At 40.9% G+C, this 16,477-nt stretch overlaps 1 protein-coding gene across 1 annotated transcript; it reads left to right on the top strand.

The window, feature by feature from the left end:
- The first annotated feature begins 275 nt into the window (after nucleotides 1-275).
- Otol1 (otolin 1) lies at nucleotides 276-8,949 on the top strand. The gene is made up of 4 exons (XM_005076127.3): nucleotides 276-663; nucleotides 5,612-5,701; nucleotides 7,392-7,463; nucleotides 8,015-8,949. The coding sequence occupies exons 1-4, from the start codon at nucleotides 276-278 to the stop codon at nucleotides 8,911-8,913; spliced, it is 1,449 nt and encodes a 482-aa protein (XP_005076184.2). The 3' UTR covers nucleotides 8,914-8,949.
- The last annotated feature ends 7,528 nt before the right edge of the window (nucleotides 8,950-16,477 follow it).

Raw genomic sequence — 16,477 nt, 5'->3', positions numbered from 1 at the left:
CCATTTGAGAACATGTAACACCAAGAAACAACCAGAAGGGAAAACCGAAAGGAAAGTACTCCTCCTAATAAATGCTTGAAATGAAATGCTCCATGGTGACTCACACATACACTTACATATAAAACAGACCAGTAGATCATTCTAAATCACGCATGCTGTTTATGATTATGTCTCAGATTTATTTTTTTCTCTTGTAAGGATGGATGGTGTTAGTGCTTTTATTTGGGCCACTTATAATTTATGTATATTTTTATGTCTTCTTTCCAGCCTCAAACATGTGGATATTTTCTTGGCTTTGTGTTCCTTTAATTGTTTTGGCTGTGACCGAGATGGACACAGTGGCAAAAACCACACCGTACAGCAAATTTACCAAGAGACCGGACGGGAAAGAGATGCCGAAGGGCCTAAAGCCGCCCAGTGGCGTCCCTCTGGATGAAGAAGACACCCTCCTTACGGAAAGGGCCTCCGTGGCGGAGCCCGCCACCGGCCCCTCTCCCTCAGCCACCGCAGAGCCCACCACAGACCCCTCGGCCTCAGCCACTGCGGGCCTCTTTCCCTTTGAAAGCGTCTCTCTGGGCGCATCTGGTTTCTTTTCGAATTGCTGCCGATGCTGTTCACTTGTGCCTGGGCAGAAAGGAGACCCTGGAAAGATGGGAGAGCAAGGTACTTGAAACGCCCAGCTGGACATCCCCAGAGAGGAGGGGTTGGGGTGTAGCATTGCTCTGCGGGTTTCTGCGCTGCTGTGAAAGTGGCAGCGATGGGCTACTTGCCCTTAAGAATGTGACGAACGCAAATGGAAGCGTGGCCATCGACGCATACTCAAATTGAGATAAAAACGCAGTCCAGTAACCACAGCTGTATTTATTTTAAGAAGAGTTACTTTTATTGTGTGAGTGTGTGTGTTTTGCCTGCATGGATGTCTGTGGGCCACGAGTGTGCCGGGTGCGCACAGAAGGCAGAAGAAGGCATCAGGTCCTCTGACACTGGAGTTACTGGTGACTGTGAGCCATCCTGTGGGTGTTGGGGAGTGAATCCAGGTGCTCTCGAAGAGCAGTCTGTATTCTTAACCGCTGTGCATGTCTTCAGCTTCAACCACAGTCATAGTTCAAGAGTTTTCCCTATTAACCACACATGGCCTATGCCTGCCTTACTGGGTAAAACGGAGTCAGGTTCTAACGGAATCAGGAACTCCCAACTCCAGCCCCGTTGCTGAGGTTTTCTAGGCAGCTCAGGCTATGACCAGTGGAGTTTTTTTTAATGGTTGATTTTAAAAATGGTAAATGAAGCTTCTAGTTCATGGCAAGAAAGGGTGGCGACTGATGGGACTTTTTTGAATACTATTTGTAGTTAGGATTAGAAGTGAGAGGGCTGTGAGTGGAGAATGAAGTGGAAAATTCAGTTTGGTCCTCATTGAAATGCGGGGGCAACACTGCCATTGCCCAGCAATTTTCTCTGTTGAACACTGTGGCTACTATTTTGAAATCTCAGATGTCATATATATATATATATATATATATATGTATATATATATATATATATATATATATATATATATATATAATGAATATGCTCTCAGTTTTCCTGTAATACACTCTGGCTTTTATGTGCTGTGCAGTATAGACAACTTAAGATAAAATTAAAGATCAAAATGTCAATTTTAAATGCACTATTCCCTGAAACAAAATTCATACAATGTTTGTGGCATCGAGCCCGAGGAACATAAAGCTGTAAAATCAGTAACTATGCACCCCCACTGAGCTTTTAATTGATTTCATCTTGTGGTAGGGGTCTTACAGGGATGTGCTATTTATGCTGATCTGGACTAAGGGGCAAAGAGAATGAGATTTCCTGGCTGATGGCACACTTTGGGAAAGGTAATGAGGCTGAGGCCGTCATATTGATCAGAACTCCTCGTGTCTTATTTGGCTGGCAAACTGCTCAAGGATGGAAAGCCCGAAGTCCGAGCACGCTCCACAGCAAGAGGGATGTCGTCTCACCTGATGACAGAGGAGACTGCATTGTTGCTGCCCTTCAGCTTCTCTTCTAATCTGTGTGACATGTATTTGGGATGTGTGCCAAGTTTCCAGCCTGTCTGTGCTACCCACATGTCACAATCTAGGGTTACATCATCTGACTCAGAATGCTATGTGTTTACTTATGCTATGCTGTGGATTAAGCACAGGGCTTTGTGAATACTAGGCTATTGTTCTACCAGTTTTTTCTTTTGGGACCATTTCACAAAGTTGCCCATGGTGGCCTTCTAATCACTCAGAAGGTCAAGCCGATCAGGAACTTGCCTAACTGCTACCTCAGCATTTCAAGAAGTTGCAAATACAGACCCAGGATATCCGGCTGGGCTCAAGCTCAGTAGGTTGACTCTACCACATCCCTGACCTGAGAAGGGTTCATTACTTTCTTAAGTCTGGGTTTCAACAATGGGAAGCAGGACTATGTGGAAACACAAGCAATATGATTATGTGATGTCAGAAATAGAATAAATCCTCCGTAAACTACGTTTATCACTCAGTTAATGTGGAGGGAGTGTGGGTCTACCTTGTGAAATTCTCTAGGCCTGATACTATAGCATCCTTTTTTTTAAAGATTCAGTTATTTGAGCTTACTACTTTCTTGAAATTATTTTTATTTTTTGAGATGAAAATATAGTTGCATCATTTCCCTCTTCGTTTTCTTCCTCCAAACCCTCCCATGCACCCTGCTTTGCTTTCTTCAAATTCATGGCCTCCTTTTTCTTTAATTGCTGTTACATACATATGTGTGTATACCTATGCGTGTATACATACACACATATCCCTGAATACATAGATAGATTTGCCTAGTGATTCTTCCTGCTCTTTTCGGTGTTTCTTTCATTAGAAATCTACTATAAGAGCAGCATTGAACAAGTTCCAAGGGAAAGGATAAACCTACACAAATACAAGCATTTCAACTTTTATTCCTTAACTCTCTGTCTTTGGTCAGGCGAACACACATATTGCAGGCATCACATGGCACATTTTCTGCTTCTTTCCTTTTATTTTATCATATTGTATTTTATTTATTCATTTTACATATCAACCACAGTTCTCCCTCCTTCCCCTCATTTCCCCAGCATTATCTACTTTTAAATCCAAATATAGAGCCATATTTAATGGTGAGAAGGCAAATCTCCCCTCTTGCTTGTTTATGGCTCAGCTGCTGTGGGTTCTCCATATTAAGAAGAGTGGGGAAATTTTTACATCATTTCTAAATCTTTATAAACATGCTGAAGATATTTTTACATTGCACCTGGTGATGTGCTCTTGGTTCAGTGAGCATTTGGTCAACTTAGAGGTTGCAGCACCTGCCAGTGCAAAGTCAATTGATCCACTTTGAAAACCAAGATTTCTCCCGTGTGTTCAATCTTGAGATGTTAACAAGAACACATCCTAGATATGCATCTCATGTAGATGTCACGGTAGCCAGTCTTCCCCTGGGCCCCATGTGCAGTTGCATGATGCCCCTTTGTCAGCTCAGGGGAGTGCTTTTCCCTTGGTAGGGGAAGCCCACTAAGCCTGGGCAGCAGACTCTGCACAGGAACCATGACTGACTCTGTTTACCTCGCCTCCTCTGCTTAGTCTGTCTCTATTCCTCTTGTCTATGCAATTCTCCTTCAAATGGAGGAGACTGCCTTCAGCCCGAACCTCTACTGCAAACAATTTATTAAAAGTTTTCTTGTCCAAATTTATTGTTTCTTCCAAAGATGAATTCTACTGAATACAATTTTCTGTTTCATTGGTTTAAAAAAATTTAAATTTCTATTTCATTCAATTCCATTAGCCTTAATTATAATTAAAATGCAATTTTGTAATTTCATTGAGTGTGATTATCTATATGGTAAAATTTTGGAGAAATTAACCTTGAATTATTCCAAGTAAAAGGCAATTTTTGCTCTGCAAATAGGTCTGAACTTGCAGAAAGAATAATTAATTGAGTTAGGTGAGTTCTAGGTAAGTGTCTGCCTGGATGAATAAGCATATCTGTGGTGGTCTGAAAGGGAAAGTCCCTATGGGCTCCTATTCACATGTTTAGTATACAGGCTTTCTTACAAATCACAACAAGGATGTTACCGTTAATTATGAAAGCTTGGCCTCAGTTTATGCTTGCCCCACCACCTCTTATAACTTAATTAATCCGGTTTCTCTTCATCTGTGTTTTGTTTTGGGGCGTTTTACCTTTCTTTCATTCTGTATGTCCTACTCCATGTCTGTCTGTCTGGCAGCTGCCTGGCTGGCTGGCCCCTGGCATCTCGCTCTCTTTCTCTCTTGTTCTTGTTCTCCTCTCCCCCTGGTTATTCATCCTGCCAAACAGCCCCGCTTATCCCTCTGCTGCCTAGCTATTGGCTGTTGAACTTTTTATTAGATCAATCAGGTGCCTTAGGCAGGCAAAACAACACACCTTTACATCTTGAGACAAATTCAGCATAAACAAATGTAACATATTTTTACATAGTTAAACAAATGCAATACAAACAATTGTAATGTACCTTCACCTAGTTAAAGAAATATTCCACAACTGCTGAGGTCCCAGTTTGGGAGCTGTCTAGGAAGGATTATGAGGTGTGGCCATATTGGAGAAGGAGCATCACTGCCTCTGGAACATGATGCAAAGCTCTCAGCTACTGCTTCAGTGTCACTTCTGTCTGAGTCCCACCGTGACTGTCAGGTACTTTACTACCCCAGGACTGTGACCCTCAAATTAATGATTTCCTTGATGTGGGTTGTCTTGGTGATGGTGTCTTTCACAACAATGAAATAGTAATTAAGACGATATCCAGTAACACCAGAGACTTGCATGATCTCACTGTGCCTGCCTCCCAGTCCCTATCCCCATTCTTGGTCACCACTTTCATGTACAGTGCTGTTTTTCAGTTGTTTGAAAACAGTTTTTTTTAAAGACACTTTAGGAAATTCTAATTCCTTCATTGAGTCTTTGCTTAATACTATTTTCTCAGGGAATTCTCTTCTGATACCATAAATACAATTCATTTTATTTTTAACTGTAACTTCCAGTGGAAAATTCCTATTTTTCTTTATACCAACTACAGTGGGACAATTTCTATTTTTCCTTACGTTCATCTGTTTAGTATTTATTTTGCACAGATTCTCATCCCTGTGGGGATGGCCACATTTCTAGTAGCTGGCAAGATGCTTTATTGTACAGGAAATGTCACAAATAGTTCCTAATCAATGGCTAAGTGGATGAATGGGAATCTCAAAGTGTTTGGTATTGTGTTTTTAGTTCCAATTTAAAATTGTGGTCCTATGTGTTTAAGTGTCAGATAATCATTTTGTTTTTGTCATTTGATATACTGCCACTTCCCTGACTCATTTGATCACTGCCATGAATATAGTGACAAGTATTAATGGGCTCAATTTATCTCTTCAGGTAGTTCAAAATTGCAAATCAGACAAAATATTGCCCTTAGAACTCTGTAATGGCTAATTCACACCAGATTTTACCATTAGGACATGGACAGCTTTTGGTTTCAATAAAATAACTGCCTCTTCCTCTGAACTAAAGAATTTCAAAACATAACTTTTCTATTGTGATGATTGTAAAACTTCATTTCTAGGTCCTAAAGGAGAAACTGGTGACATTGGCAGCCCAGGACCCCCAGGAATCACTGGACCCCAAGGCCCCAAAGGCCAGAGAGGAGAGAAGGGTAAGTAACCATTCCATTTCAGACCAAACTCAGGGAGACTTACAACCTGTTTATCAAAGCAGATTTGTAGCTATGAACACTTTCATTGATCTCTTTTCCTGCCCAAGAAGCCTATTACTCAAAATACATCAGCACAGAAGGCTTCCTGCCTCAGAAATGCCTGGCTCTTTGTGTCCTTTAAGGTACTGTAAAGTTACAGATTCACTGGAATATTTAGAGATTCCTCAGTGAATATTGGTATGGGACAGAAATACCATCTATCCATCAAGCTCAGTGTTTCATCTTCAGTGTCTTATGTCAGAAGGTACATCACCCTCCGCGTGGCTCAGGAACTGCCTAACTCGTTCCTGCTGGAGCAGTCAGTGAAGTAATTACTCAGAAAATATGCTTAGGCAAGGGAGCACTACTTCCCACTTGTCGGTTCTGAGATTTTCATCCTTGGAAACATTTAGTCCTTTTGTGGCTGAATTATATTAGCGGGGAGCCTGTGAAATAAGGACGAGTGGTGTAGTTCCTTGGCGCTTCATACATTTTGGAAACTAGACTTCTGGAAGTGGAAGAAAATCCGGGTGGTACCTGAGACACAGTTCTTAAGAAGATGCTTTGATGAACGATCAAAGTAGTTTCATTCAGCCAGTCTCTATAAAGTGGCAACTCTACTTTCCTTTCACTTCCAGACTGAGCGTGGACTCCTGGTTAAGAATGGAAGTTATAAAAACTCCCAAAACCTTGTTTGAATGGCTGTGCGCCAGTCAGTCATCATCTAACTGAATGATTTCAGTTAAGGCAATTAATCTCCTTAAATAAATTTAAGAAATGCCAGTAATGCCCATAGTTTACACCTTTAATCTTTTATCTTTCTGAGTTCAAGGCCAGCCTGATCTACATAGTGAATTTCAGAACAGCCAGGGACACACAGTGAATCTGGTTCTAAATAAAATAAGAAGAATGCCAGTAATGTTGGGTGAAGCTGGCCAGCATCCTATTACGGACTGGAGGGAATAGGCTTGACTTGCATTCAACATCAGAACCTGTCAGAATATATTTAGACATTTTCCTGGTACCCCACAGGTTAAATTTGCACATTTGCTTTGGTGTGGAGTAATAATAGAGAAGTCAGCTCCTTAGAAAGTCTGGTCCCAGAGTGACCCATGTTGGATTTCTCTGCATTATATTTTGGCAAATATCTGAATGTCTAAATCTTTCATTATCATAAATGTTTCCTGTATCTCTCTAAGAGTATACAAAAGTTATTCTAACATGCAATGAAATGGTGTATTTTGACAGTGTCTGTTAAGGGTAGTTTTCATTCCTGGATTTGGTTTTTGGTAGCTTTAGTTGATGGGCAAGTGGGGTGCTCTCTCTCTCTCCCTCCCTCCCTCTCCCCCTCCCTCCCTCTCTCCAGCACACATGCACAACATTTTCCAGCTGTTACGAATTTCATGAGGAATTTCAAGAATCATGAAGGCAGTGAAAAAGAGGAGATCTGCTTGACGGGATCAGCTCTTACTCTCCTTTAAGTGGCTTACCATTAACTGGAATTCAACAGTCCTAATGCCTTTCAACTCGTTCTTTTTCCATACTGTTTTACCTTTAAGCAATTTTTGTTAAGAAACGTTATAACATGGCACATGTTAGATTTATCCCAGGCGACATAGTTGCTTCGTAATTAATCCCTGTGCTATTTTAGGACTAAAGGGAGACCGGGGGGACCAAGGAGCAGGTGGCGTTCCAGGATACCCAGGAAAGCCGGGAGAGCAAGGTAAGTCTAATCTACCACGTGAGGACCTGAGCGCAGGGCAGCAAGCCCTGTCTCTTCCTGTTTGGAAAAGTAGGAATGGCAAGGCCTATACTCAGGTTCTCATTATTTTAAAAACTCAATATACTCATTGGATGGGGTGAGTCTAGGCGTTGAGACATTAGGCAAACAGTCTGTTCTCCCTTTCTTGAGCTGTCATCAGAAGAGGGAATGTTCATTTCCATTTCTGCACCCGTGAGACTTTGGGTGTAGATGGCTAAAGTAGAAATTCAAGAGTTTACACGAGTTGGGCCAAACACAAAATCTAGAGGAATCAAACAGTTCTGTATTATCTTAAAAGTAAAGAAAAAACCCGAAACACTATTGTTTCTTGAAAACCTTAGCTATTCTCTCCTTCTGAGAACATGGCATGGTCATTATTGTTCACCACATTTAATGGCTCCTAGAAACAGACGCTACCGAGACATGAACCAGGTTAATATTTTAGGTCTATGGTAATGGAGTACTGTCACAGCTTACATGACTCTTAAGCACTATTTACTTTTGCATTTCAGGTGGACTTGGTCCCAAGGGAGATAAAGGAAACATCGGGCCGGCAGGAGCCAAAGGACAGAAAGGCTCCAAAGGGGAGCTGTGTGGGAACGGCACTAAAGGAGAAAAAGGGGACCCCGGGGCCTCTGGGGCCCAGGGCTTCACTGGCGAGCCCGGGGCCAAGGGTGACAAGGGGCGCGCTGGCGAGAAAGGCTATCGTGGAGAGTCTGGGGAGAGGGGAGAGAAGGGGCAGAAAGGCGAGGCAGGGACGGAGGGAGAAAAGGGTAGCAGAGGAGATGCTGGGAGAGAAGGCAAAGACGGCTCAGATGGTCCACCTGGACCCAGAGGCGATCCCGGCCCGAAGGGGGAAAAGGGAGACACAGGTCCCCCTGGCTTTACTGGACCTGCGGGGCCAAAGGGCGAGCTTGGGAGCAAAGGGTCTCGAGGGCCGACTGGGAAGAAGGGGTCCCGGGGTGTCAAGGGGTCCAAAGGAGAGGCCACTCCAGTTCCACAATCGGCTTTTAGTGCCCTTTTGTCCAAGCCTTTTCCTGCCCCAAACACCCCCATCAAATTTGACAAGATTCTCTCCAATGACCAAGGGGATTATAGCCCCGTCACTGGGAAGTTTAACTGCAGTGCTCCCGGGACATACGTCTTTTCCTATCATGTCACTGTCAGGGGCCGACCTGCTCGCATCAGCCTCGTGGCCCGCAACAAGAAGCAGTTCAAGTCCAGAGAGACGCTCTATGGTCAGCAAGTAGACCAGGCCTCCCTCCTCCTCATTCTGAAACTGAATGCAGGAGACCAAGTGTGGCTAGAAGTATCAAGGGACTGGAACGGACTGTACGTCGGCCCCGAGGATGACAGCATTTTTAGTGGGTTCCTTCTGTACCCAGAGGAAACCCTCGGAAAGTCACCGTAAATTTGGGTTTTGGACACTGCACTTTTGATTTATTCTATTAATCTTGAGTAGACCTCTTAAAAACTTTGATTTTTCATGATTATAAATGCAATAAAGAAACATTTAAAAATTGTATAACAGAGTCAACTACTTCTATTTCAAAGTATCTCCTTTGAAATACTCGTATGTCTTTGAGAACACCTCTATTAAATTTGTAGCTAACATTTTTAATTTAGCATTATAATGAAACTACTGATGTCATTTAAGGAATTAATAATGCCAAGGTTCAGAATTATGAATGACGTTTATAATTAAATGGTATTTATGTGATTGTTTGAATGAGAATGGCTCCCATAGGTTCGTGCATATTTGAACGTTCCGTCACAGGGAGTGAAACTGTTTGAAAGCCTTACGAAGTGTGGTCTTGCTGCAGGAAGTATGTCACCAGGGGTGGGTTCTGAGGTTTCACAAGCCCATGCCAGGCCTCGTTGCTCTCTCTTTCTCCTTGCTGCCTGCACACCAGGGTGCCAAGCTCTCAGCTATTGCTCCAGCATTATTTCGTCTGTCTGCTTCCCACTGTGACCGTCGTGTGCTCTAGTACTCTCAGGAGCCACGAGCCCGAAATTAAATACTTTCTATTATGAGAGTAGCCTTGGTCATGGTGTCTTTTTATATCAATAGAACACTGACTAAGACAATTGTTGCTGGAGTTTCTGTTCCGCCTGGCATCCTTCTAAATACTTTTTACTGACACATCACCCTGTTCTGTGTGAATGTGAGAGCAGCAGCTGACAGACCATGATGACAGCTCTTTCACAAAGTCCCTGATTCTCTTGGAAGGGTTGCCTTTCAACACAATAGGGGCATTCTCCTTTCAGTTTTAACTCAGAAAGAAATACACAGGCAGTGTGGCAAAGAACCGGCAAAATAGCTTTAAATTTTATTCATGTGTAAGGATTTGCACATAAGCCTATATTATATAGACTAAGGTTAAACGTGAAAAAGAAAATTGATAAAGATGTCACTCAGTTAACTGTTCATCAAATTGTTTTGTATAGAACTGAATGTCCCCAAGAGACTCAAGAACAAAATTAAATCAGTATTGATCAAAATTTCAGCCCTTTCTTCGTGATAGAACATTTAATTAGGATACATTCTTTAGCATCATTATCATTATCTCCATAATAATTAATTCCAGTTAAATGATAACATTTTGGGAACAGGTGGGGGTAGGAAATTCATTTGCAAAGTTAATGTTGAATAACTGTGAATATTGGATAATTCAGCAGTTTCGCTCTTTTATAAAAGTGAAATTTATCAAATCCAAATGGAATTTGGTTTTGCAGAGGTATAGTTATACAGATTTGCAAATCTCTGTGTGCCAAGCCAGGAAATGGGTGCTGAGGAATTTTCTGCCAACTTGGGCAGGCATTCACTTTTGAGATCCTCATCCATATGTATATTAACAGAGTGTTTCCCAAACAGTTGAGAGGAGTGCCATTTCTAGATGTTACTGCGGATCACTAGAAAAAAGGAGCTTCGATTTAAACAAATATTGGAAGTGCTTATATATATGTATATGCTGTAGTCTCTGACATTTACATAGGAAATAAATTTGCTTCATTTTGTTCTACTCAGTGACCCTTAGAATATTGTTGGTGTTGAGTTCATTTCATAAACAATGCTCTTTAGGGTGTCAATTTTGGAAATGTAGCATTTGTTTCTTATCCAATGATTTTCTTCTGTGTAGACCAGAATACGGCTGTGCCTATATTTTTATAGAGGAAGAATGATATAGCTTGCACAGTCACACCTCGTTTGAAATCCTTCTTTCCCAATTTGGGTATTAAACACTGAAGCGATTCAGGAACTTAGTTTTATCTCTTGGTTTTTGATTCCTATGTTGTTTCTTTTCTTAAATCTATATTATTTTATTTTGTGTGTTTGAATGATTTGCACACACATATGTTTGTGTATCATGTTTGTGCTTGGTCCCTGAGGAAGCCAGAAGACGGCATTAGATCCCCTGGAATAGGAGTTGCAGACAGTTTGTGAGCAGTCATTTGGTGTTGGGATTCAAACTTGGGTCCTCTGGGAGCGCTGAGAGCTCTTAACAACTGAGCCATCTCTCTGACCCCCTTTACTCCCCTTTATACCATGTCTAATACTGGAGTTGAGGAGGCTATGAACCAGCTAGCGCAGGAAGACAGAGTAATAAAAATGCAAACACAAATACATTAGACATGAAGACAACTGGGCAGAGGGCCAGCAAGGGAGCAATTCACCTGTAGGTTTTATGGTACTTGACAGTGTCTTATATCTGTTTGTGATGGACATTTTATAGGAGTCTAAAATGTTCAGGGTTACTGTCTAAGATTGATGGTAATTACAAACATTTTACAAGGCATCCACGACAAAGCAGTTGCTGCTTATGGAAACTGCTTTCTGATACTTCAACTATGAGCATAGAAAAATGGTACAATGGTTCCCTTCTTTCAACATATCATGTGTGCTATCTTATTTTTTATTTAAATTAGAAACAAGCTTGCTTCACATGTCAATCTCAGCTCCTTCTCCCTCCCATCCTTCCCCACTCCGCCCAAGCCATCCAACCTCCCACCCAATCCCCACTCCACTCTTCAGGGAGGGTGAGGCCCTTCATGGGGGATCTCCAAAGTCTGTCATATCATTCAGGGTAGGGCCTAGGCCCTCCCCCATGTGTCCAGGCTGACAAAGCATCCCTCCATGTGGAATCAGCTTCCAAAGTCCATTTGGATGCCAGGGATAAACACCGATCTAATACCCAAGGCCCCAAAGATTGCCGAGGCCTCCTCACTGACATCCATGTTTAGGGAGTCTGGATCAGTCCCATGCTGGCCTCTCAGTCATCAGTCTGAGGTCCATGAGCTCCCCCATGTTCAGGTCAGCTGTTTCTGTGGGTTTCACCCTTCCGGTCTTGACCCCATTACTCATCACTCCTCCCTCTCTGAAACTGGGTTCCAGGAGTTCAGTTCAGTGTTTAGTTGTGTGTATCTGCCTTTGCTTCCATCAGCCACTGGATTAAGGGTCTAGGATGACATATAAGGTAGTCATCAATCTCATTATTAGGGTAGGGCATTTAAGGTAGACTCTCCACTATTGCTTAGATTGCTAGTTGGTGTCATCCTCGTATGTAGATCTCTGGAAATCTCACTAGTGCCAGATCTCTCCTCAAACCTAAAATGATTCCCTTTATTATATTATCTCTCATCCTGCTCTCCTCTATTCTTCCCCCAACTCAACCTTCCGGCTTCCCCATGCCCTCCTCTCACCTCCTCTTCTACCCTTTTCTTTTTCTCAGCTTCCTCTCCCCTCCCCCCATGCTCCCAATCTGCTCAGGGGATCTTGCCTCTTTCCACTTCTCTGGGGTACCATGCATATCTCTCTTAGGGTCCTCCCTGTTTCTCAGACTCTCTGGCAGTGGGAATGTAGGCTGGCACTCCCTTGATCTACGTTTAAAATCCATATGTGAGTGAGTACATACCATGTCTGTCTTTTTGTGATTGGGTTACCCCACTCTGGATTTCTTCTAGTGCCATTCATTTGCCTGCACATTCTAAGATTCCATTGTTTTTTTCCACTGAGTAGCACGCCATTGTGTAAATGTACCACATTTTCTCTATCCAGTCTTCAGTTGAAGGGCATCTAGGTTGCTTCCAGGTTCTGGCTATTACAAATAATGCTGCTGTGAACATAGTGGAACAGACATCCTTGTTGTATGAATGTACATCTTTTGGGTAGATGCCTAAGAGTAGAGTTGCTGGATCTTGTGGTAGACTGATTCCCATTTTCCTGAGAAAACTCCATACTGATTTCCAAACTGGCTGTACGAGTTGGCACTCCCACCAGCAGTGGAGGAATGTTCCTTACTCTCCACATCCTCTCCAGCATAAATTGTCATTGGTGTTTTTGATTTTAGCAATTCTGACAGGAGATGGTATTTCAGAGTTGTTTTGATTAGCATTTCCCTGATGGCAAAGGATGTTGAGCACTTTCTCAAGTGTCTCTCAGCCATTTCAGCTTCCTCTATTGAGAATTATCTATTTAGTTCTACAGCCCACTTTTTGATTGGATCCTTTGGTGTTTTGGAGACTTGCTTCTTGAGTTCTTTGTAAATTTTGGAGATTAGCCCTCTCTCAGATGTGGGGTTAGTGATTATCATTTCCCATTCTGTGGGCTGCATTTGTTTTTGTCTTGCTGACTGTGTCCTTTGCCTTACAGAAGCTTCTCTGTTTCAGGAGGTTCCATCTATTAATTGTCGATCTCAGTGTTTGTGGTTGATTTTAGAGAAGGTCACACATGTCACTGAGAAGAAGGTATATTCTTTTGTGTTTGAATGGAATGTTCTATAGATGTCTGTTAAACCCAATTGGGTCATAACTTCTGTTAATTCCTTTGCTTCTTTGTTAAGATTCTGTCTGGTGGTCCTGTCAAATGGTGAGCATGGGGTGTTGAAATCTTCCACTATAACTCTGTGGGGTGTGTGATTCAAGTTTTATTAATGTTTCTTTTACTAATGTAGGTGCCTTTGTATTGGGGGCATAGATGTTCAGAACTGAGACCTTTTCCTGATGGATTTTCCTGTGATGAATATGAAATGATCTTCTTCATATCTTTTGATTGATTTTAGTTTGAAGTCTAATTTGTTCCATAGTAGGATTGCTACACCAGCTTGTAGCTATGCTGTCTTATTAAATAGACTAAAGGGTGGATCTATTCTAGCCTAACGATTTAGGTACTGCACCTGTCCTCCTCACACCCTTATGACTGCCAGTGTCCATTCCTGAATGTCAGTCCTGAACACCAAACTGCACAGATGGCCAAGAATGAAACTGACAACTAAAGCTTAGCACATCTAGTCAAATTCTGGAATTCTCATACTCTTCGAGCCACATAAAATGGCATCTGCTACTGTTTGTCCAGAGTAGAAACCTTGTATCATTTGAAGTTTTCATTCATACCCAGGTACACTTAATGCTCCAGGGTCTGCCCAGAGTTTGGCTCAAAGTCTGCCCAGAGTTTGATGACTTTCCCATCTTCACTGCCATTACCCTAGTCAGGCTCTAATAACTTGTAACCTAGTTTATGAAAATAACCTACTACTGGATTCCGCAGACATTTAGAGAAAATGGGCCTGACAGACTACATGTTTAAATATTTAAGACATAAATGAAGGTACCAAATGATTCTTTAAAGTATAGTCTACTTCTCCAGTTGGAGTATATGTTGTTTATTGAAAAGTCTTTTCAAAGCTTCATTTTTATTAATAAAAGTTACAGTAAACAAGGTAGATAAAGTGAGTGAATGAATGTTTACATGGGCATGCTAGGACTGAATGAATAAATAAAATAAATCTATTCCTGGATTATATATTTTTCATAGATGTCATTTTTCAAAGTTTAATTTCATAAAAACTGATATATTCCTGTAAACAATTCTTCTATTGACAATTTTGTCAAGTTAATCATCTTTGTTGGTATTATTAGCAAGTTAAAAAACTTCTATCAACTTGGGAAAACTTCACCTAGCTGAATTTGTAATAAAATTTAGGTTGCGCATGGTGACAATCCTGGCACTTGGGAGGAAGAGGCAGGCCTGGTCTACAGAGTAAGTTCCAGGACAGTGAAGGATATACAGAGAAATCCTGTCTGGCAAAACAAAAAATCCAACCAAACCAAACAAAAAACCCTTAGAAATGAATTGGGAATTTGCATATTACAGTCAAATATTGCAACAGAGGCTTGATAATATGTGTTACCACTGTTATACACGAATTGCAAAACATTTAAATTTCATCATATAAACTCATGTTTTCTTACATTTCCATTCCACTATCTTCAAATGATAATTTTAGAACCTAAATGCATTGTGGATTCTCTTTGACTGAGCTGTCTTTCCAACTCTGGACTCATTCAAATACAAATTTGAGTCATATGAAGAGTTAAATATTGAATAATATCCCTTATGAGCCATTGAAATTACCATGTAGTTTGTATGTATGCAAAGAACAGTAATGTAGGCATACTTGTAAGATATTTCCAGGTAACCACATGCCCACCCTTTCCTCTCACTTAAGCATTTACTCAGATATGATCTTTTCAAAGAGTCCTTCTCGAATCATTCAATGTTCAGTTTCGAATTTCATGTCCCAACTCATCTCTTCACTCCTCACTTACGGATTTTCTTATTTTCTATATTATCCCAGAAAGTATGTTCCATGAAGTCAAGGATTTCCAGTTGTTTCTTTTTTATTAACTTTTTTTCGTATGATATATTCTGATCATGGTTTTCCCTCTCTTATTTCCTCCCTGATCCTCTCCACATCTCCACACATCCAACCCCATACCCTCTTTCTCTCTCCAAAGTAAAAAGGCAAATAAAACAAGACCAGATAAGTAACTTAAACAGACATATAACCCCCTACTGAAATAAGATTAGTAATTAAAAGTTTCCCAAGCCAAAAATGCCAGGGCCAGATGGAGTCAATGCTGATTTCTACCAGACCTCCAAAGAAAAATAATGCAAACACTCCTCAAATTACTGTGCAAAATGGAAACATAAGGAACATTGTCTAATTATTTTTAGGAAGAATCAATTACTCTGATATCTAAAGCACAGATAGACCCAACAGAAAAGGGAAATTGCAGACCAATTTCTCTTATGAACATAGGTGCAAAAATTCTCAACAAAATACTTATAAACTTAATCCAAGAACACATCAAAAAGCATTGACCTCCATGATCAAGGAAGGTTCATTCCAGAGATGTAGGGAAGGGTTAATAGATGAAAATCAATAAATGTAGTCCACCACATAAACAGACTCAAAGACAGAAACCACACGATTATCTCATCAGATGTAGAAAAGACCATAGACAAAAAAGAAAAAAAATCCCTTCACTGTAAAAGTTCTGGAGAGACTAGTAGTACAAGAGGATATCTCAACATAATGAACAGTTTGCAGCAAGCCCACGTCCAACATCGACATAAGTAGACAAATTCAAAGCATTTCTACTAAAAACAGGAACAAGACAAGGATGTTCACTCTTTTCATGCCTATTTAATACAGTCCTTCAGAGCTTATCTAGAGCAATAAGATAATTGACGTAGACCAGAGCAATACAAATCGGAAAGGAAGAAATCAAAGTGTCATTGTTTGTATCTATTACTTTATACCTAAAGTTCCCACCAAGGAACTTCTACACCTGATAAACATTTCCAGTAAAGTATCAGGATACAAAATTAGCACAAAAACTTAGTAGCCTTCATACATATCATGAATGTCAAATGACTGAGAAAGAAATTTATGGGAACAATATCTTTCCAATAGAAACAGTGTGTTGGGGTAACTCTAGTTGAGAAAGTGGAAAAATGTGTAATAAAATCTTTAAGACATTGAAGATATCAGAAGATGGAAAGATCTCCGATGCTCACATATTTGATAGGATTAATATAGAGAAAATTGCTATCTACTAAACGCAAACTACAGATTCAATACAATTCCTATCAAAATTCCAACACAATAAATACTACACATAAATTGAAAGGA

This window comes from Mesocricetus auratus, unplaced genomic scaffold, assembly GCF_017639785.1.
Source record: "Mesocricetus auratus isolate SY011 unplaced genomic scaffold, BCM_Maur_2.0 Super-Scaffold_100009, whole genome shotgun sequence".
NCBI classification, from domain to species: Eukaryota; Metazoa; Chordata; class Mammalia; order Rodentia; family Cricetidae; genus Mesocricetus; species Mesocricetus auratus.
This window is presented reverse-complemented; position numbering and strand designations above follow the sequence as displayed.